Source organism: Eretmochelys imbricata, chromosome 22 (genome assembly GCF_965152235.1).
Source record: "Eretmochelys imbricata isolate rEreImb1 chromosome 22, rEreImb1.hap1, whole genome shotgun sequence".
NCBI lineage: Eukaryota > Metazoa > Chordata > Testudines > Cheloniidae > Eretmochelys > Eretmochelys imbricata.
The window spans coordinates 6,745,645-6,772,044 of record NC_135593.1 but is presented as its reverse complement, the minus strand read 5'-3'; the positions used below and the strand labels follow the sequence as shown (position 1 = coordinate 6,772,044).

Here is a 26,400-nt window from a genome sequence, read left to right as displayed (position 1 = left end):
TCGCTTTAATTAAACCAGGGCAAGTTTGCAAGTTGACAGCGCCCTAAGCTTCCCAGAGGTGTTCGCATAATTTTGCTGGGCACTGTCAAACAGCTGTTAAACAGCCCAGAGGGGCTGCATTGCAGTGGTAGTGGGTGAAGTTATTCATGTGTGTACTGCGTTCCCCCCAACATTTGAGACGAAAGGCACTAAATAAATGTCTCTGCACAGAAAAGGACCTGCCCCCCAAAACTCCAGATCCAGAGTGGTGCAAACTCGAGGGAAGTTCTAATTCTGCTCTGAACTTTTTGGCTTGTGCTTTTCTCTCTTGTTGTCCTGCTGTAGGGCTTTTTAAATCTGTCATTCATTGCACTTGACAAGCATTTCCTAGCCCTCACTACACCACTCTGAAGGTAGCTGTCTCCCCCATTTTACAGATGGGGAAACTGAGGCACAGAAAGGGGAAGTGACTTGCCCAAGGCCACCCGGCAAGCCTGTGGCAGAGACATGGAATACACCGCAGGTCTCTTTACTCAAAATCCTCTTCTGTAAACCCCCCATCTATTCTGACATCATTAATTCCGTCAGGTCTGGAAGTGCAGCCCCCTGAGCTTCCTCTTAGGGCCATGTTTGGTATTGTGTCCCTTTGTCTCAGTGGAGGTCAAGCTATAGTACCCCACCAAAGGCAGGGCTGAGTCATACTTCCAGGGATTGAAGTCCTGGACTACTGCATCTCTGTGGATAAACAAGGGACCTCATTGTCCAGGACGCTCAGTCCAATACCTCCATCCTAAGGGGACAAGAAATCTCGAGAGGTCATACCTTGCTTTAGTATAAAGACCGGGGCCCGTCCACCGAGAGTCTGATGACATCAGGAGATCTGGTTGGTTCTGGTCCCCTGCTAGCAGTCAGTGATAGCATATGGAGAACAGGTGATTGGGAACCTTCTCTTGTCCAATTTGATTGCAGACCTGTAATGGAAGGGCCGGAAGCAGACGCCAAATTAGCCAGATGAGCTTCCACCCCTCACCGCTGTCCCTGTTAAATTTATTTCAGTCACATTCCCTTTTATTGCCTTCAGTATGGTTCCATTCAGAATAACAAGCCCTGCACTACACAAACTGTTGTAATCCAGACTGGGTCTGGACTTGAGACATTAAAGATTCCAATAATGGGTTGAGGGGCCAGGACATGGCGGAGGTTGGACTAAGAGAGACCTTCAGCCTTGAGTTTCTCCATGCTGCAGGGGCTCTGGCCTGCAGGGCAGAGTTTGGACCTGCACACTGAGCTAGCAGAGGGAATTGGGCCAAGCGTTTCCGGCATACAGCAGAGGTTTGCCTGAGGAGCGCAGGGAGGTGTTCATATTTTGGAAATCTGTGACAGATGGCTTTGCTTTGCGTGCAGGATGCTCCAGCAACAGCTAAAGCCCTGGTGATATCACAGGAGTGCACTGCCGAGCTAGAGTATGCTGCTTCTCTAGAATCTGAGGATCTCAAAGTACTTTATAACCATGAATTAAGCTTTGCACCAGTTCAGAATCCTTTCTGTCTTACACATGGAGAAACTGAGGCATAGAAACGGGACATGTCTTCCCCCAAGGCCAGTGGCAGCAAGCCTGGGCAGAGATGGAAATAGAATCAAGGAATCCTGACTCCCAATCCCAGCCCAGGACTTCTCTTTGAACCCATGTTTCCCTAGGAGGCTGATGGGGCCCCAAAAGGTCTAAACGTAGCACAAATCCTTTGCTCTGAGTTGGGGGGAGACATTTTTCAAACCTTCAATTTATTTATTTGGAAGAACCTCTCCCCTCCGCCCATCTCCATAAGAAAGCTGCCGCGCTCCGGAAGAAAGCTGGCTTTGTTGTTCTTTCTGCAGTGCTAAGCAATGTGGGGTGTCAGTTTCCGCTCTTGCTCCTTTTTGAAGCCCGGCTTTCATCTCCGACACAGAATATTTATTTTTCCCTGTTTGGGAAAAAGCCTTCATCCCTCCCCACTCCCTTTTCTCATCCCTACCGCCCCCCAAAATTATTTATTTTGAATGGAAAGACCTAATGTCTGTACCCTTTCTTCTTTTCCTGGGAGAAGGACAGTTTCTGAATAAATTGCTACCAAGATGGGATATAAATCTCTCCTCTCCAGCATGCCTTTGCTCCCTTTCTCCTGCCCTGCTCTGTCTTCTCCATTACTTCTCCCAACCTCATTCCTCTACCCACTCTCCCTCCTGTCCCCATCCATCCCCATTGCTTTCTCTCCATCCACATCCTCCTTTTCCTTTTTCCTGCCCTCTCCCAAGCTTCGGCCTCTTCCTCCAGCCCCCCATTTTGGAGCTCTCTAGGCTGGGTGCATGAAAGGGCCCTAATTGGAACAGGCTGGCTCAGCTCCTGCTTCCTGTGTGGGAAGGAGAGGCAACGCTTGTGAAAACAGTTCAGAAGTGCAGACAAATTTTGCCTGATCCTGCCTAAATGAACAGGGGCTCAGCTGGGATTATTTGCCCAGGTGTTCCTGCCCACCTCCGGCACCCCAAGCAGGGCACCTAGGAAAGGCAAGGCTGTTCTGGGACAGGCTGGGGTGCCCTGGGTGCAAGGCTCAGACTGTGGCGAGATGCACTCTAACATGGACTCCTACGGGGGAGGGGATGGAGAGGATCCTTCCATTTTAGCCCCGACAGAAGTGTGTAGCCGCTGAGCTCCGTTGTTCAGGTTTGAAGGTCCAGGGTCCTTCCGTCTCCCTCTCTGGATCACCCCCGCCCCCCATATCCCACTGAGCTGGTGTGTTGCAGTATTGTGGAGTATAAGGCAAGGATCATTTCAAGCAACCTCCAAACAGCCTAGAGATGAACTGAGTCCTTGTCTGAGTCCCCTCTAGAGAGGTGCAACAACAGACAGCAAGATGGTTTCTGGTGGCAGGAGATGAGGAGGAGAAGGCCTTTTCACTACCAGTGCTGGAGGTGCTCAAAGCATACATCTCCTGAAGTCTTAAGGACCAGCTCTGCTCCCTATCTTCCACTCAGAAACTTGTCGGAATGGGCACAAACATCCAGACCAGGATTTTCCCTGGTGCAGCTCATCCGATGGGAGAGAGGTCTAGGATTCCCCTGTGTCTGTCTCAGGAGTGAGCTTGTAAACTCTGCACCTGGCCAGCTAGTGGGCTTTGTCCTCTTAGAGCAGCCTTGTCCAGATTCCTTCCGCCCTGTTCCTCTGGGTGCATCTTGGCTTCTGGACACTTTAAGGAGGGAGGGAGGGGAAAAAAATTAAACAAATACACATTAAAAATAGCTCCAGCTGTCAGGTGCCAGGCTGAATTTGGGGAAGCGTTTACCAGATCAGTCATCTGGCAGGTCCCAGCTCTTGCTGCCAAATTACCAGCTGCCTTCGTTTGTTTTTCCTGCTCCCCTGCCATGGTCAAGGGCTCATTGGAAGCATGTGTGAGGCAGGTAAATCACTGGATTCCGGTGTGGAGGCCCCTTCTTACAGGTGCTTCCGTGCACATGTGCCCGCCTGCGACTCTACAGCTGCTATGAAAGTCCTTCCTTGGTGTCAGGCCATATCCATGGTCGAGGCAGGGTGTGCTCCATCCAGAGCCCTGGGAAACTCAGCTCTTCCAGGTCTCAAAGGAGCGCAGCTTTGCCTGTCCTCCACCTGAAGCTGTGGATGGGTCTGGGCCTATGTGAAGCCCACACCCAAGTGGCCTCAGCAGACACGTTGGAGAAACTTGCCTGAGTCTTGGGTTTAGGCCACCTGAACCTGTCCCTGCTTTCAGCGAGTTTTGGTGGCCCCCACCTCTCCTTAGCAAGATCCACCCTCACCCCCGCTCCCTGTCTGTGATCTACCTTCTGTTCCCCTTCCCCCATGAGGGGAACCAGCAAGGGGATGGACAGCTGAGCAACAGGGGTGTGGAGAGCTCTGGGGGCAAAGCCTCCATGACTCCCAGCTGGCTGGCAAGTGAAAGCAGGTAGCTGGAAAGTGAGTCTGCCCATAAGTGCAGAGAAGGGGTGTGGGAGGGGAGTTTGGCAAACCCGGCGGGGAGTGTGGCTTAGGGCTCACTGGAAAGAGGGGCGCAGGCCTTGGGGTGGTCCAAGGTGCCTCGGTTGAGTAGATTGCTCATTACCGCCCTACGGTCTGTCCTGGAGCAGAAGCCACACAGGGTGTCGGAGGTGCAGCTAGCCTGGGGCTGTGCACCCCCGTCCCCCAGAGCTGTGTGTCTTTGTCCTTCGAGGAGCGAGGTGCTAAGGTGGGCACTGGCGGGAATCCATCCTTTCCCTTCTGCCACGAGGCTGTTCCTCTTTGCCCTGCCTGGCTGGCCCTTTCTCTCCTCGCAGGGTGAGTTGGATGCCAGTCTCAATGCCCCGTCCATTTCCCTGTTCCTTTCTACGTCTCCCCCGCAGTCCTCTCAGCCACCGCCTGCTCCCACGTTCTCCAGTTCCCGCCTCGTGGCTCACACCTTCTGCGTTGTGGCAGCAGCCGCGACCCCCCCCCCCCTTCTGGGCTTCCCGGCCCTCCTGCCTTCCTCATGTCACCCCTTCACACCCCTTGAGGCAGGGACCGGCTTTGCTGTCAAAGCTGGAGGAACAGGGCCTCCGCGCCACTGAGTCAAGCCAAACAGCTTCTGCTGCGGGGCATCCTGGTGTCATGAGCTTGTAGCTGTCGGCCCCCTCTGTTTGGCGTCAGGCCCCAGAGGAGCAGGGGGCATTGCCCTGACCAAGGGAGCTCTCAGCCTCCTGCCTGATAACCAGGCCGCAGAATCCCAGTAATCTTGCTTGATTAGCCAGGGAGCACAAGGGGGCCTGGGAGCGGGGGCAGGAGGCATTTCTCTTTTACCTGAGCGAACAGTGCCCTGGTTCCTGACCTCTGTGTCCATCCATCATAGAGAGGACAGGAGGGGCAGGAGCAGGGATGGCCAGGTCAGCTAGCTCCGCTCTGACCCACCGGGCATCCATTTATGTGCAGGCTACTGTGTAAAGTAGCGGGGGCTGGACAAGGACACACTGGTGCTTTCGGTGGGAAAGAAAATGAGCTGCTCATGGGAGTTTTCCAGGGGCATTGACTCCGTGGTGTGGAAACTTGGGATAAAAATGACTTTGCTCTCCCCTACACAGCCTAAGTGTTATTTATTTTGCTTAAGCAACCAGATGCTAGTGCCTTGGCATTAGTTAGAGGCACTTGCTTTTTGAGGTCAAATTCCCTAAAGTTCGTAAGTTTTCAACCTCTCCCTTTAAAAAAAACAAAAACAAAAAAACAGTGAATAAAGAGTTTCTGAATGCAAAGCCAATTCAGGACAGCATGTGCTTGTAGCTGTGGGGTGAACTCTGGGACACCCTGACTCTTTGCTCGTTTGCTGTCTTAATCTCTCCAGCCCTGCTTTTGTAAAAGGTATTTAGATGCCTAATGCCCATTGGTTTCAGCGGGCATCAGGCACCTGAAAATTCAGACCCTCTGTCTTTTTGTATGTACAGCACCTAGCACAATGGGGTCCTGGTGCATGACTGGGGTTCCTAGTGCTACTGTAATACACCTAATAAACAATGTACAGTGCCCAGCGGTCCCTGGTTGGGTCTCTTAGGTGCTACCACCATACAAATGATTGGTAATAATAAAAGCTGTCTCTGGATTTTGATGGGGCCCATGTAACTGATGCTGCTGCTAGAGCTGTTTGTCCCAGGATCTCCAGTCAGGGCAAGGTTTTCCGGCGCCTGGTGGTTTAGGGAGCCCATCCGGAGATGCCTGAAAGAGACTGGATTGGCGGAAGGCGTGGACTTGGCCCTTTCTGAAATTCAGGCCCATATAGAGAGCCTGAAGCTGGGCCCCCTTGTCACTTGTCACTCTGGAAAACCTTGGCCTCATGAATCAGTCCTCATAACCACCCATGGGAGGTGCTTAAACATTACCTATCCCCTTTTCCGACATGGGGCAGCTAAGCCACAGAAGAAAATAGTCTGATTTTCAGAGCAACAACTCCCCTTGGCCGTTGGAAATCAGGTCATATGACCTTGTCTGTCATGACGCTGATCCTGCACCTTAGACGCCCAGGAGAGTTCAGTCATTGATTTCAGCAGGAGCAGGATGAAGCGTATTTCACCAGCAGTACAACTCCAGCCGTGGTAGCTACAGTAGAAGCTGTCGTGTGGACATGGTGGTAAAATCTCCTGGGCCCTGTCGGCCTGACAGCTTCCACTTTTGTTAAATATTTTTCGTGCAGTTGTAACGCCGACAGACCCCGGTCGTCAGCGGGAAGGATTGAACCCTGCTACCTCTGGAGCTTATTGCATGAGCCTCTAGTGCATGAGCTAAAAGCCAACTGGCTGTTAGTGCAGGCTGTAGAGCAGACTCATTTGATCTCTCTAAGTGGTCTCAGTGCCACTAGATGGGACAGAACACCACACCCAAGGGGTGTGTGGGTTACCCAATAGTGCCCGGAGGGCCCCATACAGGATCAGGACCCTCAGCTAGGTGCTGTACAAACATATCAAACACATTGTTCCAGTGTGCCCAAATTCCTGACGTGCTTGTCAAGCTGGCTCGTATAAATGAGCTAGTTTCTTACAGGCATCGCAGTGGAGCTGGGTCTTAAGGAATGAGGGGTGGCCCATTATTCGTAGCACCCGGGCAGAACAACACACGTTATCCCAGCTCAGACAAGACCTTAGTAACTGGTATGAAGCCCTGTAGTGAGTCAGTGCTGGGATTAGAACGCCTAATCTCCTGACCGGCATGCAGACCACTACTCTAGTCTGTTTTCTGGTGCTTTTAAATGACGCTGCGAATTCCAAGAGACGCTTAGGAGAAACACTAGTTTGGCCTGGTTTAATACCCCCTGTCCCTAGAGAAACCCTTTCCAAGCCCTTGTTGTGGGTGTGGGTGTATGTGTTGAGGACAGGGGAAGTACACAGAGGAGCATGTGATATTTGGCTCAGGTTCGGTCTTGGAAACCAAGTGTAAGGTGGCAGCGGAAATTGAACCATCAGATTTTAGCCTTGTCCGTCCTTGGTATAAACGTTCTTCTTGGCGCTGACCTCTGGGCTCCTGCTCCAAACCCACAGCACCTGTGACACTGGGCTGAGGTCTATGGGAGACAGAACGCTGGGGCCTGGTTTTTCTCTTCTATACCCTGGTGTAAATCAGGAGTAACTGCACTGAATTCAGGGGGACTCCGTCCGTACCTGTGAGAGGAAAATCAATTCCACTCTGCACTTTGGGGAAATATAGGCTGGTTTAAAGGGGCAAAAAGGAAGATGATGGGTCTAATTTAAGTATCTCAAAACCAAGGTTGTCAGAGCTGAGATAGAGAGGGGTTCCTTCTCCAGAAAAGCCTCCAACTCAGCTGTCTGGGACTAGCCCACAAATGGATGTCTCAGCCCTGCCAAGGCTTATGCACGTGTGTAACTTCACCCGGCACCATTCCCATTGCACTCAGGCCTGTGTGTATTTTGGAGGATCGGGGCCCCAATGTATGAAGTTCTAAAGAGAATTCGTTTCACTCATAGCTACAGATCAAATAGGAAAAAATACAATAGAACACGTCAGAACACACTTTGAGTCTAATGTACGCTCTCCAACGAAGAAACTAGTGCCGCATATTTGAAAGAGCAAATTTGGAAATTTAAGGTTTTGTACTTGTTTCAATGGTCTAGTTTCATACCCCCCCCAAAAAAAAAAAATCCCCAAGAAACATTGCAAATTTCTGTTTTTCTTCCTTTAGCTTGAAAATGGGCCCACTTTTCCCTCAAATTTACTAAACTTCCTTTGTGCAAAATGTTCATAGGGAATTCCTAAATTCTTGACATTTGAATAGGGGGCTGGGGACCCCACATATAAACAACTTTGCAGATGCTAATTTGCCTGTAATAAAATGGTGACAATATTTACAAACAGTTTCACAATTTTGCACATCTAAACGTCCCTTCCTCCTCCCGGTACGTTGCCTAAAGAGTTCTGCTTTGCACATGTTTACGTGGTTGACTCAGTGGGAAACAAGGCTAGAGAAGTTTTCTTAGGTTAATCCTGAATCATCCTCCCATACAGAGAGAGCGAGCAATGAGCTGCAGTGTAACCAGCCTGCTAAGGGCAGGGGACAATGTATGCCTGTGTGGTCCCTGTAACCACAGAGTACAGAAAGCGAAGCCTTAAAAAGCAACTTGATGAAGCAGGGAAAGGCGCATTGATCCATTTTCACTCAGCATGATCTCAAAGCAGAAGATGGATAGTAGAGCTTTCTAGGGTTTCTGCTCATTCCTTCAAGCCTTCTCTAATAAACCCAGTAAATAACTGAATGCAGCATTTGAATCTGTTGTTTTCTAAGGTCCTGATTCTCCTATCATAGCAAAATAACTCCTTGATTTACACAATGGCATGAGGGAGCGGAGAATCAGGTCATGAATTTTGAATGGAGTGTGTGAGGGGGAGGGGATAGTTTAAAAGCTATCTAAGCATGGAATTCTGTAATTTGTAATAGATGAGTGGCAGGGTGACTGGTTAGAGTGACTCATGGGGAAGGGAGTTAAAAAGCAAGAGCCAGTTTTGATTTAGCCTCTCTGGCTCCTCTGTTAGAGCCAGCTGCACATCATGCCCATGGTGACAAAAGGCAGAAGGGGCAAGGGTGGAGACAGTGAAACGATTTGGTTTGGTTTGTGATGGGACAGTGTTTAGACCAAGCTGTGTGACAGAATCCAAGAAAGGAATGTGGATTTTGCATCCTCGCTCTGAACAGCCCAGCTGAATATATGGGTCATGGGCAGATCTAGTTGCTATGCAGGACTGTGGGCTCAAAGGTGGCTCTTCAGTGCTCAAGCTGCAATAGGATCTGTTCACATGGACCCCTGTGGAGTTCAAAGGGCTTCCCCAGAAGCACAGGGTGTCTGCACTTGAGGATCCCATTGAAGTAGCAGCCCTTTAAATAGTGCCTGTAAAAAAACAAAACAAATGCCGGCGCCCATCTCCATGTGCAAATCCTCCTGCATGTGCAAATACTGTAGCAAGTCACTTAGACGTTGATTGATTTGTGCACTCAGAGATGGGGATTTGAGCATGCAGATATAGCGGGCGCAGTTTTATGGTAATGCAGCCCCTTGATATATTTCTGTGGACATGCTTCTATTTTTAGTATTTAAGTCTCAGTCAAAGATGGGTGGTTGGCAGGCTGGGATGGTCATGGAGTATTCAGAGCCTTTCACTGTGTAGGTCACCAGTTGAAATCCAGCCCAACTCTTTGAGGACTGGAGGTTGTTACTGCCTGATGACTGGCCTATGTGAAATGAGTTTCCAGCCTTTACACAAGTTCTTAGTGTCTGTATTCCAAAAACACCCACCACCACAACTGGCTCTCATTGGGCAGTCTCTGCAGAGGGACCAGAGACTAAATTAACCACGAGGGCTGAGCTCCCCTATCTGCCCTTGAAAGGGTCCCTGCAGGCCAGGAATGGAGCAGGAAGCTTGCTTGGCTGATGCTGGGCTGCATCTACTCCGTGGATGAACAGGGGACTTCAGGTCTGCAGAGCCATCTAGACCTTTTGCTAGCCTGGTTCAACACAGCACTTAGCGCTTATCTCTCATGGAAGTCAGGGGGACTTCAGCACATGCTGAAAGTGAAGTGCGTTGCTGACCTGGGGCCTAAATTCTCACACACGTTTTGAAAGGGTAATAAGGCCTGTGGCTACAGGACAGAGGTACAACTGCAGCTTCACTGCTGTCAGGTCTCTTAGTGTAGCTGCTCTAACCCGATGGGAGAGAGCTCTCGCTCATCAACTTAATTAATCCACCTCCAACAGGCGGCGGTAGCTATGTTGGTGGGAGAAGCTCTCCTGCCAATATAGCGCTGTCCACACTGGTGCTTAGGTGGGTGTAACTTGTGTCGCTTGGGGGGAAGGTTTATTCACACCCGTGAGCGACACAAGTTCTACCGACATAAGTGGTAGTGTAGACATGGCCGCAATAGAGTTGGCTGGGATTTCAACGAGAGCTACAATTTTTATTTTTTGGCAACCAGAGCCAGACAGTCATTAAAAAAAATAATCAGTTTTTTGGACACAAATGGAATTTTTTTGCCAGGAAAATTTCCCTTTTATTGAAAATCTTTTTGTCGTTCAAACAGAAACGTTTAGGTGAACTCCCAGATCTCCCGCTGACCTTAAGCCATTCATGTCATCACTCTGTACCTCAGTTTCCCCATTTGTAAAATCTACCTCACCTGCCTCCATAAAGTGCTTTGAGACCTACAGTGCTACAGCAGGGTTAAGGGCTTGGTGATGATTTATTTTACAATGACTTCCTTCTCCGGTCACATTATATTTCAGGAGTGTGTTTGAAAAATGAGCACTTCAAGGGTCAGATCTCTAATTGGGAGGACAGGGATTTTTTTAACAAACTTACATTATTGCAGCTTCCCTGAAAAACGAAGTGGTTCCTGCCATATAAACACTTCTCACCAGGATTTACTCCAAGATCCAAATTTCTGGGCTGACATCATTGGCTCTGGTAGGGGTGGCCATGCATTGCTCAGTGACTGACTCAGCAATTGCTTCACTGTATGGATTGTGCGTTATGTAACTCTGTGTTAATCTGGGATTTTCCAGCTCTTTGTTCGCCTCCTTCCTTGAATGGCTTTTCTGCTGGGTTTTCGTCACGCTGCGTCTTGTTACAAAAGGACTTTTTCCAGGATTCCCTTTGCTTCCACCTCCTCCTTTCTCTCTTTTTCCCTAGGATCTGTGGCTGGGAATCAAGCGCTGGGCATGGGGCAAACCAACTCAGGGGAAGTAATACTCCCTCCTCACACACACACCCTCTTTAGCTTTCACCTAATCAAAACCTTTTGGGGCACTTTGAAGAGTATTTTCCCCTTTTTCATGCTACCGGGTTCCACAGGGGACTTGTGAGGCTTAACTGATTGATGTCCGTGAAGCGCTTTGGTTGTAGGGCAGCCAGCCGCTCATTCTGTGATGGCTCAATCCTGGCCAGCCCTTAGACCTTGTGGAGTGATGTTATACCACGTAAACCCTGTAAATCAGAGAGCCGGAGAGGGCATGTCTGTGTCTATCAACCTAGAGATTCCCTTTTGCATCTGTGCCAATGGAATTCTATCTCGGCTACACCACGTCAGAACATTACAGTACTACGTAAATGCCCCAGTCCAGCAAAGCACTGAAGCTTTTAAGGATGTCTCTTTTAAGGATCTGAATAATCTGGTTGTAATCAATAGGACTATTCATGTGGGAAACCTACAGTTTCTGCTGACTTCAATGGGAGGCGCTGGTGCTCAGCATCTTTCAGGATCAGGCCCTAAAGGCATTTCCCAAAGCTGAGTGAAGTCAATGGGAAACTTTGGCATTGATTTCAATGGGCTTTGGAGCAAGACCCTAAGAGGTCTTCTAAAAATCATGTGTAGTAAACAATTTAAAGATATAATTATAGTGTAGATAATAGATTTGTGGTTTTCTGTTTAAAAAACGCTAAGGTCTGACTTTCCCCATCTTAATAATAATAAACCTAGCTCTTGCATAGTGCTTTTCATCAGGAGATCTCAAAGCACGTTGCAAAGGAAGTCTGTACCATTACGTGCTTTTGCACTGGTATAACTCCATTGACATCAGTGAAGGAGTTACTCCTGTTTTACAGCAGATAACTGAAAAGAGAATCAGGCCCATTGTTTTTAACCCAGCAGTGTCCTCACCCAAGAACATCCTTGAACCATGGCATGACCCCAGGTTAAAACTACCACTTCCAACCTGTGCTGCATTGAAGTGATATGTTGTCACATGATATCCTGCTGGGGAGTTTGTGGGTGAAGTTATAAGGCAGCTGGGAGGAGGTTTAAATTCACGTTGCTTGGCTCACTTATTTTTCTGATTCAGTTCTGGATGTATAATTCCTGTGGCTCCAAACTCCGTAATCCTCTCCCTTAGTGGGGCATGAGATTCGGTGAGTTGTTTATTTGTCTCTTCCTCTGCTTCTTTCAGATATGGAATGCGCAGATGTGCCTTTGCTAACCCCGAGCAGTAAAGAAATGATGTCCCAGGCGCTGAAGGCCACCTTCAGTGGCTTCACGAAAGAGCAACAGCGGCTGGGAATCCCCAAAGGTACGGCACAGTAGTGCCCAATAGGCAGAGCTCTGTGCAACAGGCAAAACCGTGATAAACCAGAGGCATTTCTTCATCTGAAATATCCTCTTCTCCAAACCTCTTGCTCCTTTCCATTCCATCTCTCTTGCCATCACCTTGATCCCTGGCTTCTCTCGCTGGAGGATATCACACAAGTGATATCTTCCTCCATTGCTTGATGGATTGATCTGTGTGATCTCTGTCCATCCCATTCAGAAGTTGAGACAATCTTTGCTCTCATCTACCCCAGTGAGCAATATTGCTTTAATTGAGTTCCCTCTCGAGGCAGCACAGGGACCCTCTATCCAATGGGTCATAAATATTGTGCCATGGGAGAGTTTCAGCTCTGTTAATTTTTACTATGGGCAGAAGTGTCAGGTGTCTTTTGGCATGACCTGCAAGGTGCTTGTGGTTTGAATGAAAAAAGAAAAGACACTGGAAGACTGATGCCCTTAGGGAGAACATGGGCTGTTATAAACTTTGTCTCAAGCCAGGGTTAGGAGCACAGAAAGACGCTGCAGTGACAGACTAAAGTAACACTCAGCCCTATAGGATGAAGCTAAACTGATGATGTTCTCCACCATTGTACATTATACTTATGTCAACCCAAAGGTGGGATCTGTGGGGCACGGCACCTGTCTGCATAGTTGTAGGGATTGCTGATATTTTGGTCCCCACTGAAGTGGTATGTCTGTAACACATGATGATTAAACAGCTGCTGTGTTCCACACTAGAAGCAGCTGCATTTCAGGGGGCGGGTGAAGTGACCACTGTAGATCCCTGACCATTAACTTCCTGAGAAGTCTTATTAACGGCTCTCTCCCGTGACCCCTTGGTGCAGACCCCCAGCAGTGGACGGAGACTCATGTACGGGACTGGGTGATGTGGGCTGTGAATGAATTCAGTCTGAAGGATGTGGATTTCCAGAAGTTCTGCATGAACGGGGCTGCCCTCTGCGCTCTGGGCAAGGACTGCTTCCTCGAGCTAGCGCCTGACTTCGTGGGAGATATTCTCTGGGAACATCTGGAGATCCTACAGAAAGGTAATTGAGTGGGTCACCACATGGGCTACACCAAGGGGCCTTGGATGCATGTATTAGAGGCAAACTGAATCTCAGGCCCTCCAAGAGCCCAGCTTAAGGTCTGACTACAGTAGGATTCAGTAATTTACCAACCCCTGGCACAGTGATGCCTCCAGACTTTTCAGCTAAACAGAATCTAGAGAGGACGTATGTGGATGGGAGACCTCTAAGGAAGATACAGGTGTGGCCGGAAGTGGTGTTTGTGGCTCTATGCAGCTAGGGTTGCCAGGTCAGGTTGACGAGCCTGGGGCTATGGCGGGCTCCCTGCCTGCTCTACCTCTGCATGGCTCCCGGAAGTGGCCGCCAGGTCCTTGCGGCCCCTAGGCGGATGGCCTGCCAGGGAGGCTCCCCGCGCTGCCCCTGCCTTGAGTACCAACTCCGCAGCTCCCATTGGCTGGGAACTGCGACCAATGGGAGCTGCGGGGACAGTGCCTACGGGCATGAGGGCAGCACACGGAGCCTCCCTGGATGCCCATGCGCCTAGGGGCTGCAGGGACCTGACGGCCACTTCCTGGGAGCCGCGGTAAGCGCCGCTGGGACCCTGCACCCCAACCCCCTGCCCCAGCCTGGCGTCCCCTCCCACACCCAAACTTCCTCCCAGAGCTTGCAACCCCCCAACACCCTGCCCCAGCCCTGAGTCCCCTCCTGCACCCGAAACCCCTCATCCCCAGCCCCACCCCGGAGCTCGCACCTCCAGCCTGAGCCCTCCCCCGGACCCCAGCTCCCAGCCTGGATCCCCCTCCTTCACTCCAAACCCCTCACCCCTGGCTCCACTCCAGAACCCACCCCCCCACAGGTAGAGTCCTCAAACCCCTGCCCCCCAACCCTCTGCCCCAGCCCGGAGCCCTCTCCTGCACCCTGAACCCCTCATTTCTGGCCCCACTCCGAGCCCACAACCCCAGCCCAGAGCCCATATCCCCCTGGTACCCCAACTCCCTGCCCCAGCCTGGAGCCCTCTCTCGCACCCTGAACCCCTCATTTCTGGCCCCACCCAGAACCCACACCCCCAGCCCAGAGCCTATATCCCCCTGGCACCCCAACTCCCTTCTCCAGCCCGGCGCCCTCTTCGCACCCTGAACCCCTCATTTCTGGCCCCACCCGGAGCGCACACCCACAGCCCAGAGCCCATATCCCCCTGGAACCCCAACTCCCTGCCCCAGCCTGGAGCCCTCTCACACACCCCAAACCCTTCATCCCCAGCCCCACCCCAGAGCCCGCACCCCCAGCTGGAGCTCTCACCCCACTCCCGCACCCCAGCCCGGTGAAAGTGAGTGAGAGTGGGGGAGAGTGAGCAATGGAGGGAGGGGGGATGGAGCGAGCGGGGGTGGGGCCTCGGAGAAGGGGTGGGGCCTTGGGAAGGGGCGGGGCCGGGGTGTTCGGTTTTGTGCGATTAGAAAGTTGGCTACCCTATGCAGCTGATGTCCTTTTCTCTGAGGGTCTGTCTACCTTTCATTGGGGGGAGGGGAAGGGGGTGATTCTCAGCTTGTATGCACATCCCCAGGCTAGCTCAGCTTGACTGAGTGCCTAAAAATAGGAGCGTGTCCATGGCAGCACGGGCGGGGCTCACGTTAGTCACCCTAAGTACAATCCTGCTGGACCCCTGGTACATGCTCAGATGGGTAGCCTGCGCCATGGCCCGTGCCGCTGTGGATGCATGGCTGTTTTTAGGCTCTAGCTTGGGTACACCTGTGCATGCTGGGAATCACAGCGCCCTGCTCAAATGTAGACATACCCGAGTCAGCACTGGCTGCTGCTGGAGATGTCGTTCCGATAAAACATAAAGCAGAGGGTCCTGGCCAGTTGTGGTCAGTGAAGAGCTCCTGGCACTCTTTGAAAGAGGAAGGGTGTTAACGCCAGCTTCTTGGCTGAATTCCAGGGCAAGGCAGGGACATTCTGCATTCCTAGAAATGAAAGTGTTTTTTTTTCCAAGGCATTCACCCTTGGCCTAACTGGTTCCATTGGGAATTTTAATCATTGACTTCAATGGGAGCAGCTAGGCCAATACTTTTAAATCACACCCAAACTTTCCAGTCGCAACTGGAAACTATTTTTCTTTGTTCCTTGGGTGTGGTTAAACAGCAGCTGTGTTCCACACCAGAGGTGGCTGCATTTCAGAGGGGGTGGGTGAAGTGATCTCTGTCTGATCCGATATCTTGGAGTGACAGAGCTACCTAAGTGGCTGATGAGGAGCCTGGGCTGTGTAATTGAGACACGAATAGTGGCAACAGACACATCCAGTTCAGCGAAGTACTAAAGCACATGCTTGACTTTAAACATCTGCTGTAATCTCATTAATTTCCCCGAGATTTATGGCCCACTGAAGTCAATAGAATAGGCTTTGGATCTGGCATGTGCTGAATTGCTTTGCTGAATGGGGGCTAAAGGTCTGGAGCAAGTGAGGAAGACGGTGGGTTTTAGGACCCCCTGAAGATACTGTTCCTTCACTGAGAATTTAAAGGAGCAGCTGCTCTAGTTTGAATCAGTGGCGATCTTGAGACTACCTTGCTGCATTCTCCCTACTGGGCTACTAAGGAATTACTAACACACGGTGAAGGGCCCAGAAAACTCAGGGGCACTGAGCAAATTAAAACACTCTGTAGCCCACTCTCGACCCGGTGATACAGCATCTAGTTCTTCCTAGGGCTGTTCCATAGCCCAAGCTTCCATTGCATTACGTATCCATATCCACGGCACCCACCGCCTGCCCTTGCCAGTAATCCAACTTGGGTGGCTCGGAGAGGAGGGGGATTTTGTGCCGTCCAAGAAACGCATTGTCAAATGGAGGTTAATTACTGATTGCTAATTTTACTGTCACCAGTGGTTTGAGAAGGTAAACATGGGTGTGCATGGGAGCTGCAGAAGCCTGTGTTTTTCTGCTCCTTGTTTGGCTCTAGCGTCTTTTCAGTTCTTTTCTTTTTCCGTTCGTTTTTATTGAGCGCTTGGTAAAGTCACCCACGGTAGCGGGATGGTCTTGTGGTTAAGGCACTCCGTTGGTACTCAGGAGGTGTGGTTTCAATTCCCAGCTCTTCTACCAACTCCCTGGGGCAAGTCACTTGGGCTGAGATCCTAAAAGGTATTTAAGTGTTGAACTCCCACTGATTTCCCTTTGAGCATCTGGGCCGAAGTGACATGCCCAACGAGTCTATCCCAGAGCTGGGAATTGATTCAGTGGGAGCTAGGTGCCTAAATACCTTTGAGGATATGGTGTTCTTTGCCTCAGTTTCCCCAGCTGTGAAATATGGAGAATGCTTTCCTACCTCACAGGGGGCGTTGTGAGGTTAAATCTATTACATATGTAGGGGCTCAGACTCTGCGGTAATGAAGGTCATGTAATTACCTAGGTAGATAGATGTCCTTAGAAGAAAACTAAAAGTCTTTTTACAGGCTAGGTCCTGGATTCAGCACTGGCTGTTTCTCCTGCAAGAGTGTGAGGACAAGAATAAAGTTGCAGTTCTGTCCATCTTATCCTCCGGATGAGGAACTGGGACTCAGGATGCCTGCGTTCTATTTCCAGCTGTTCTCCACACATGCTGTGTCACCTTGTGCAAATCATGCAGAGCCTCCGTGCCTCAGTTTCCCTGTCTGTAAAACACAGTTATCTGCATGCCTCTCAGAGGCCCAGGGAAATGTTTGTAAATCACTTTGTGATCCTTGGCTGAAAAGTATTTATGAATAATAAAAAGGGCAGAAACCTTGTGACTTCCAAACTAGGAAGACAGGGCCCGATCCTGCTCCTAATACAGTCAATGGGAAGGCTCCTTATTATTCACATAATAATGCCACCCAAAAGCTCTGCTCCAAATCAGGGCTCCATTGCGCTAGGTGCTGTACAAACACAGAGTCTCTGCTAGGTTTTAAAGTCTAATTGGACAAGACAGATTTTTCTATTCATGTTTTACAGATGGGAAACTGAGGCACAGAGCGATGGAGCAAATTACCCATTGTGCATTGGCTGAGCTGGGAATTGAGCAAACATTTCTTGAATCTTAATCTAGTGTCTTAATCATGAGCCCTTCGTTCCCAAGAGTAGCTGGTCATTCTCATCAGCGGGAGCGGGACCAGGGCCTTGTCTGTTAGACCCAAAGCATGTAGCTTCACCTTCACTAAACCATCCAGAAGCATTAGGTCACATGAGGACACATGGCAACCTCCCGGTCCCTCTTATTAAGATGCCTCTCCTGTTAGCTCTTTCAGAGCGAGTGACTCACCTACCACAGGCTGCACAAGGTATAAAAATGACAGCAGCTGGGCGACTTTTCCTTCATGAATTTGGGTGTTTGCAGTCGTATTTTTCCAGATTTCTTCCTAAAATAACTCCCATTTACCAGCAGCCATCAGTGCCCTCTGCATGACTGTAAACCTAGCTGAAAGTTGCCCTTTTTAACCTAGTCCCACCCTTTCCCTGTGGTCACCCACCCTGCCGCTTGGCAGACTCCGTGGGGAGGGGAAAAGTGCACTCGGGATTAGGTCTCTCTCCACAAAACCTTCCTTTGTTTAAGAATATTTTCCACCCTGCAATCCCAGGCGAGGAGGCCAAAATTAGCCTCCTTCGAGTGAACGTGCATTATCTTTGGTTAGTTTTTCTCCAGCCTCAGCAGAAATAAACACAGGCAGAGCAATTCGTGCTTTTATTTTTGTTGCCCTTTGTAATGTCACATTACCCTGTTTCTGTCCATGCGCTGTGCGCTCTGCAGCTGCTCCTGCAATGAATGAGGTGGGAACGACAAGAGCCAGAGCAGACACTGTGCAGCTTCCAAACTGGGAAGACAAAATTGGCTTCCGCATGGGAAAGCACTGATGTGATGGATGGAAAGGGGTGAACTGAGATGTGTACTGAGTGTACAGTTATTATTATTAATTCATTTCCAAGATCAGGCCCCACTGTGCTAGGCACTGTACATACAGCAGAACCTCCGAGTTCTGAACACCCCAGGAATGGAGGTTGTTCTTAACTCTGAACCGTTTGTAACTCTGAACAAAAGGTTATGGTGGTTCTTCGAAAAGTTTACAACTGGACATTGACTTAATACAGCTTGGAAACTTTACTATGCAGAAGAAAAACATTGCTTTCCCTTCATTGTTTTAGGAGTTTACCTTTAACACAGTTCTGTACTGTATTTGCTTTTTTTTTTTTTTTTTGGTCTTTCATTTTGTCTCTCCTGCTGCCCGATTGCATACATCTGTTTCCAAATGAGGTGTGTGGTTGACCGGTCAGTTCGTGACTCTGGTGTTCGTGACTCTGAGGTGCTACCTTACACACACCGTAGAGTATTAAGTCGGAGTAAGTTGGTAGCTCTGCAGCAATGCCTCATGAGTGTAGGAACAGCGTCTCCAGTGCCTTGCACCTTTTCCTTTGCACATGAGCAGGGTAGGAGCAGCAGAGGGGTGTATGGCCAACACACAGATGTGTTTTGGGCATACACAAGCAGCTAAAGCTGGTTGAAAAATGGGGAAATTTTTCTGAAACAATGTGTCCCTGTTTTTCATTTAAAAAAAAAAACAGGTTAAACAATGAAAAGGAGCCAAAATTAATGGAAACAAAACAATTAAAGTATAATAATCTATATAGCGAGATGACATGATTGTTGCTCTGAAGCTTAGAATGTTGAACCAGCGTAAAGCCTGGCTGAGAGCTCTTTTTTGTTCCAAATATCACCAGGTTCAGTCATCAGCTCTTTTACACTTGATCCATATCACCTGTAAAGCACCACGGGATTTCAACAAGTAATTAATAGTATTTCAGTAGTGCCTAGAGCTTCCAGCTGAGATGGAACCCTATTCAGTATTCTCAAAAATCACGGCTAGGTTTTTCCAAAGAATCTAAGGGAGTTAGGCACCCAGTTCAATGGGATTTGGACACCTAACTTGCTTCTGATCCTTTGAAAATCCCAGGTTAAATGGAAGCTGAATACTTTTGGAAATTCTGACCTCCATGTATAACTGAGAGTTTCAGCACAGGTGAGATTCCTGTGAGCTTGTTTCTTTAACTCCCCTTTCTTCTTTTAGATGAGATAAAGCCATACTCAGCTAACGGAGTGAACCCTGCGTACCCAGAATCCCGCTATACATCGGACTACTTCATTAGTAAGTCTGAGCCCCTTTTTCCCAAAGCTGCTCCTCTTTTCCTCCAAATAGTCCAGCGTATTAACGTGATTGCATCTGGCTTACAGTGGGCTGGCCAATAGCCTATTTAAAATAGCTGGAAGTGGTTAGAAAAGTGACAGTTGTTCTAGGGTTATCTCTTTTCTCAGTCTTCTGAGCCCAAACTGATTTGTGTGCTGACAAATTGCTGCCCCAGTCGTGGCAGAATGTGCAGCTTTCATGGTATGATTATCCCTCTTCTGTCTTGTGTCCTTTGATCATCAGAAAGATATCTAATGTGGGGGATCATCATTAGGCTTCAGAGTTAACATTCACTGAGACTGAGCAGGAGAAGTGCACACTTTCGAGCTGTTGCATCAGACGTTCTGTGGTCTCAGACAGACGTCACTTCATCAGTCTAAAACTTAAGCCTACATTTTTAGAAGTGGTCTCTGCTTTTTGTTGCCTGGATTCTGGGCAATCAACCTGAGACCCTTAGGACCTGACTTTCAGAGCATCTGCCCCTCCCACTGATTTTGAGTAACATTGTGAGTTCTCAGCATTTCTGAAAAAAAGGCCCACTGTGTCTCAAATCAGGTACATCAAAATCCAGGCATTTTTGAAAATTTGGGCCTTAATATCATTTAAATGAGAGTTTAGATTCTGGAGCTCCAGATGGCAGCCATCCAGGGAAAGTGCTGGGTCCCTAATCTGGCATGATCCAACCCCAGTGCCAGCGCTTCAGAGCCCATACAGCAGGGAAAGATTCCATTGTGCTTCGTGCACCATTGACAGAATCATCCGCTAAATTTGGATTCCAGACTCTCTCCGGTCAGTGGGAAGGGTTGGAGCAGAAAGGAACTCGCTTGGCTTTGATGCCAGGTGAAGCATGCTAGGCCAGCAGTGAGGGGAATCTTGTTTTTGATATGTAAACAGCAGATTTCATCTGAAAGTGGTTGAAGGAGAATAAGTGTAGAGCAGGGAGATGTCATTCTACAGGGGGGATTCTCCTGGCTGCCACTGCTTTTTAGGGAGGAAGAAAGTGCTAATCCTACTCCAGCATGCTACATAGAGCAGCAGTGCAACCCTTGCGTAAGTCCCACTACTTCTGATTATCCTAACATGCTGTTTACTCTGAAACCTAATGACAACACATATTCTCGTCTCGTGATTGTGAAGGTGAGCAACCTCCATGTCTGCCATGTCAATTGACATCCAGCTCCATTGTGATGTCAAGGACCCTCCTATGCCTTTTCATACTCCATTTCCTGGGAAAACTGCTAGGAGCCTCCCTCTCATGGTTTATCCAACCCTTCCTCCCATAACAGCTCTGAGGTTGCTCCTATTTGCTTATGGCCCAATCTGGTGCCCACTGAAATCAACGGAAGTTCTTCTTATTTGTTACTATTTATTATTTGTACTGTGGTCTGAAATCAGGGTGCCTTTGTGCTAGGCGTTGTACATCCAGACAATAGTAATTAAAAATATACCCAAAGATCTCACGATATCAGCATGTTACAGGAGACGAGAGGTAGAAACAGCAGTGGTCTGTTTAGCTTTGAGTCGTTGTCTTTTCGGTCAATCGCTAACATTAACCCACCCAGTTGTTCCACCTGCAGGTTATGGCATTGAGCACGCTCAGTGCGTACCTCCGTCCGAGTTCTCCGAGCCCAGCTTTATCACAGAGTCCTACCAGACCCTCCATCCGATCAGCTCAGAGGAGCTCTTCTCCCTCAAGTACGAGAATGACTACCCGTCGGTCATCCTGCGTGACCCTGTCCAGACGGACTCCCTGCAGACAGACTACTTCACGATCAAGCAGGAAGTTGTAACACCAGATAACATGTGTATGGGGCGCACCAGTCGAGGTAAGGGCCTGGAGTCTCTCGAGCCTCTGCTTGGTTTCTCCCTGCACCCTGGGTGTTCCCCTCCCTTCCCCTGTACACGCAGAAGGGTCTCCTCTACCCTGGATGTTCCTTTTCAGGAGTCACCAGCAAAGAAACCATCAGCGCCCCATAACTAGTTCCACAGTGTCTGTTAGCCAAGGGTCTATATAACGTCCCAAAGCTTCCACGGGGTAAAATAACCCTAATGAATATTAGATCTCAAAGCGCTTTACAAAGGAGGCCCATATCATTTTACAGCTGGGGAAACTGAGGCACGGAGCGGCGCGGTGACTTGCCCTAAATCACCCAGCAGGCCAGCAGCAGAGCCAGGAATGGAACCTAGGTCTTCTGAGTCCCAGTCCGGTGCTCTAGCCCCTCGGTAGCACTGCCTCCCGTTTGATTTCAGTGACACAACTGCAGTTTACATTAGCTGAGAATCTGGCCCAATGAATGGAACCTCACTGCTCCGATGTGAGGCGAGTGTTGTTTTCCCCATTTTAGAGGTGGGTTAACTGAGTCGGAGAGAAGGGCACTGGCTTGTCTCAGTTCAACATGAGGTCAATAGCAGAGCCAGGAATAGAACCTGGAACACCCTAAACCAACACCAAATGCCTTTCTAGGGTAACATTATTTAACTCCAAACACACAGAACCAGATTCTGCCCTGGTCTGAGTGGATTTGGCTCCATCGAAGTCAAAGCAGCTACACTGTTTTACACCAGCTGAGGCACTGGCTCATAAGTCCTATGCAAAGAGCGGGTGTTATCCATAGAGCACAAAGCCATTTACAAAGGAGGGGATCGTTATCCCAATTTTACAGATGGAGAAACTGAGGCACAGAGTAGCAACATGACCTGCCAGAGATCGCACACTGAGCAGAACCCAGGTATCTCCCAGGACTTATCAGAATGCCAGTGTCGATACGAATTGGTCTTGATGCTCAATGTTACGTCTGTTTAATTTTTTAATGTGGAACAAGAACTGAAAAATGCCATGGGTTGGATCTTTGGGAAAAATCAAGCTGCTTTGCCAATCCCAGCATCATGCCCCCACTCACTGGAATCACATGTATGTCCGATGAAGTGAGCTGTAGCTCACGAAAGCTTATGCTCAAATAAATTGGTTAGTCTCTAAGGTGCCACAAATACTCCTTTTCTTTTTGCGAATACAGACTAACATGGCTGTTACTCTGAAACCATCGGGGCTATTTTCATTATTCTCCTCTTCTTTTTTTTAATTTCCAAGCTGGGAAAAGGTTGTTTGGGAGGGTTATTTTTTTTAAAAAACAACAACTTCGGCTGGTTAAACATTTATATAACACAGTCAAATTAGGCAGAATGTGGCAAGCCAAGGGGCAGCTGTGTTGCAATTTTAGGCAAGCCCTTTTGCAAGGGCTGTTTTTGCAGATCAGCTTCTAATTTGGTTCCTTCTCTTCTCTTGAACTTTAAAGCAGGCATCTTGGTAATTCTTACTGAAATACTTTCACTATCATGACTCAATCTTATACCGGCCTACAGGCCCCACAAGCCTCAAGGGAAGGGTGTTCTTTTGACATAACAGCCTCTCAACCTAGTGTTAGGGAAAGAGGATCATAGAGAGAGGCCTCTATCAGTGATCCCCTTAACATTTCATTTGTGATTGAAGAAACACAGTGGTCAGGATCCTGGTTGACACTAAATCCTGCTCTAATAGTGTAAATGCACCCTCCATGTTGGTGTAAATATATTAGGGATAAGATCCCTTAATACTGCCAGAGTGATATTCAAGGGGACTTAGTATAAATGGGTATCCGGCCCCCAAGTTTATTATTATAAGCTTATTATAAATTCCATGCAAAAACAACATTAGAAGGGTGTTAAGGTTGCAAATTCAAGCCTTTAAAAGCTAAGGAATGCCAGAATTAAGGCTACCCATGCAACCTGAATTTGGCCCCTTGTGCAGATGCCTTATGATACAGTCTTTAATTACATGATCACATGCTTTTTTCTCCACCTTAGCATGCTCAGGGCAGATAGAATCTTTAGAGAATTTTTTTCAAAGGCTCATAACTTGACTGAATGTAGGTGGATTTTCACATAGATGACAAAAGGCCTGACCTCCCTGCCAAATTTCAAGTTCCTGGTACAAAGCATGGAGGGGCTAGAGCTTCTCAACAAAATGGTTGTATGATTTTTTTAACGTGGGCAAAGCACTTTTTCTCTAACCCTGTTCTGAGAAAATGCTGAATCATTTTTGCTGAAATTCCCCCCCCCCCAAATATAGCAGCTTGAAGTATGGACATTTTTAGCCCAAATCGATGAAATTTGGCAAGTTATAAGCAACTGAAAACAAGGAATTATAACTGGAAAGTGTTGGCCAATCTTAATTATAGGCATCGTTACCTGCGTCACCTGTAGTAAAATAATTTAAATTAGAGATGGATCTGCGCTGGAACCTCAAATTTGAAGTCCTTCAAGACAGAAGTGAAATAATTATTATTGACATATAAATCATCATCATCATTAGGCTTCAGAGTCAGCACACCATTAGGATGAATGGGAGCTAATGTCCTAAAACTCAGCCCCTCAGTCATCGAAAAAAATGTCAATAGGCTTTCTCACCCGCATTAGTTAAGCTTTTCTTGCTGCGAGAGCTGTTTAAACTAGAACACAACAAATATTTGGGTGAGCATGCCAGCTCCATTCCGCCCTCCTTTCCCCTGTGAGATTTACTATTTGGGTCTGAGCCGCAGGCAGTTCAGTCAGTGGAAATTTCTCCAGGAGCTCTTACACAATCCCAGCAGCTGTTTTTAGCCTAGTTTGGGAAATTAATGAACTTGAATGATCCTGTTACGCTCTTAGCTTGTCAGCAAAGAGGTTGAGCAACAGGCAGAGTAAGGGAACCCAGAGAGTGCAGTTGAAGGCTATTTTTGGGTCCCTTTTTAGCCCCCTGAACTTTTTTTTTAAATACAGGGAACCCAATCCTTAGCTGGTGTAAATCAACATTGCTCCATTGAATTCAGCAGAGCTCCCTGCTTTACGCTGGCTGAGGAATTGGCCCCTAATATATTGCTCTCTGTATAGAAAACAATCAGTCGCATAAGTGTAGCCCAGATGTGAGCATCTTAATGGAGGAGAAAAATAGTTCTCAAACCACATCTTTCCCCCTTGGTTTACTGCTGCTTGGGGGCGTTGGGGTGCTAAGAGCTTCTGTTATGATTTCCTGCAATAAAACGAGGCAGCAGAGTCTTGTAGCAAAGAAACTGAGAATGAGGGTTAGCAGGACCTTGTGCCAGCCTTCTGCACAGGGCATGAATCATACCTCTGCTTACACTGTTTGGAATGTGCAACTGCATAATTTACTCTATGAATGTACCTGGTTGTATGTAAGCTCTCCAGGGCTTTGTAAAGTGTCGTGCAGGCCTATCGTGCTGTACAAATGATCAGTAGAGCTGGGCTCAGGTCAGGAGATTCAAACCCAGATCCTGCATGTGTGGATCTAGGATTTTCCTCTGCACCTTTACATTCTGGCTGTAGCTTCCGCACCTGTCTTTGGAACATGTGGTCCTGCCTGTCTGTTTTAGTGGTGTATTTCTCTTCAAGACCCAGAGCAATCCCCTTTCAGAAGGTGGGTCAAATTTAGGTGGCCACAGATACAGTTCAGGGTATTTCTCTGCATCTGGGGTTTAGACTTGGAGTCTGGATTCCTGGTTCTTTCCTTGATGCTCTAGGTGACTCACTCTGAGACCTGGAGCGAGTCCTTTCACTTCTGTGTGCCTCGGATTGCCCTGCTCTGTAACATGGGGACAGAAATGATACACCAGCCTCATGGATGTCAATGCTCGATTAACATTTGCTCTGAGGGGCAGAGTGCAGTGGAACAGCAGTGTCTTGTCTCGCTTGGAGCTGAATGTAGTTAGCAGGGCTGTGGCTCCTTCTGCTGTCTGCCTGGCTGGCAGATGGAGTACACACCTGGGGCGTTGTCCTACTCCTGACCTTGATTTGTGGATCTCATTTAAACTGCCTCCTCGCAGGCCGGGTGATTCTCATTCTCCCTTCTGCTTGCCAGGTAAACTAGGGGGCCAGGACTCCTTCGAGAGCATAGAGAGCTATGACAGCTGTGACCGCCTGACGCAGTCCTGGAACAGCCAGTCGTCCTTCCAGAGCCTTCAGCGCGTCCCCTCATACGACAGCTTTGATTCTGAGGACTACCCAGCAGCGCTGCCCAACCACAAGCCCAAAGGCACCTTCAAGGACTATGTTCGAGACCGGGCTGACATGAACAAGGACAAACCAGTCATTCCTGCTGCTGCCCTCGCTGGCTACACAGGTAGGGTCACCTGCCCCAGGGCAGAGCCTTTCCGAGACAGCTCTTGGGTTCCATTCAGAAGCGAATCTGGGGCTGGTGAAAGGGGTGAGATTGGCTGACTTGGAGACTGGAGGTCTTGATGCGCAGGACAGGTGCAGTGAGCAAACCATCCCCCCTTGTTTATGGGTCTCAGCCCTGACTGAGAGGGATGGGGTCTATAGGGGGAGTGATGAATGGGTCCCTTTGAGTGGCCTCCAGACACCAGTCTTAGTGATGGCGTTTGGGATGTGAACCTTTAGGAGTGTGACTGAGAGGCACCAACTACAGATGAGCTCAGCCCTGTACTCTGGGAACCTGCATCAGAGTCTGCATTTTACCTCAGTTCCCTGTCTGTGGAGGAGGCTGGTCCAAATACCCCATAACTTTGGAGATACCCAGAGTCTGGGTCCCAGTGTCGTGACATGGGCCCATCTCACTGGCCATCTCACTTCAGTCTCCAACTATCTATTGGAAGAAAATAGCTTTTGGGCATTGCTGTGGGAGCAGATTCCTAGCAGTGACCTAGAGGTGAGAGTCCCTGTTATCCCATCACGTCTCTTGAGCCGGTCGGTGTTGGTCTCATTTGTACCTGTGCAAAGCAGGTGCAAAATTGCCACCTTGCTGAGTCCAATAGCGGTTTACCCTTACTTTGCACAGCTGTGAATACACCATGTGCCAGGCGCTGGAGAGCCAGGCCCCTTACTTTTCAAGGTAGGTGTTTTCATCATCATCTAGGACAATTTTTCACCTCTCCGTACTGTTATGCAGTGTGCCGTCCACTTCTCTGCAGCCCTCAACCCCAGAGGTGGCTGCATTTTGCGAGGCACTGCACAGTCTGAGTATAGGTTGCGAAATGCTTTTTTAGCCTTGGGAATGGAAAGTGATGGAGGTATAAAGAACCTGATTTTGTCATGGCTTTACCCTTTATGCTGTCCTATACACCGAATATTAGCACCTGCCATTT

General features: G+C 48.8%; 1 protein-coding gene across 1 annotated transcript in view; it reads left to right on the top strand.

Annotated features, from left to right (window-relative positions):
• ETS1 (ETS proto-oncogene 1, transcription factor) overlaps positions 1 to 26,400 on the top strand; it is a 71,989-nt gene that overhangs the window by 23,957 nt on the left and 21,632 nt on the right. The window contains exons 2-6 of the mRNA XM_077839807.1: positions 11,923 to 12,042; positions 12,905 to 13,105; positions 19,151 to 19,228; positions 20,845 to 21,093; positions 25,158 to 25,418. Coding sequence (XP_077695933.1) covers positions 11,923 to 12,042; positions 12,905 to 13,105; positions 19,151 to 19,228; positions 20,845 to 21,093; positions 25,158 to 25,418 — 909 coding nt within the window. The remainder of the gene's footprint in view (positions 1 to 11,922; positions 12,043 to 12,904; positions 13,106 to 19,150; positions 19,229 to 20,844; positions 21,094 to 25,157; positions 25,419 to 26,400) is intronic.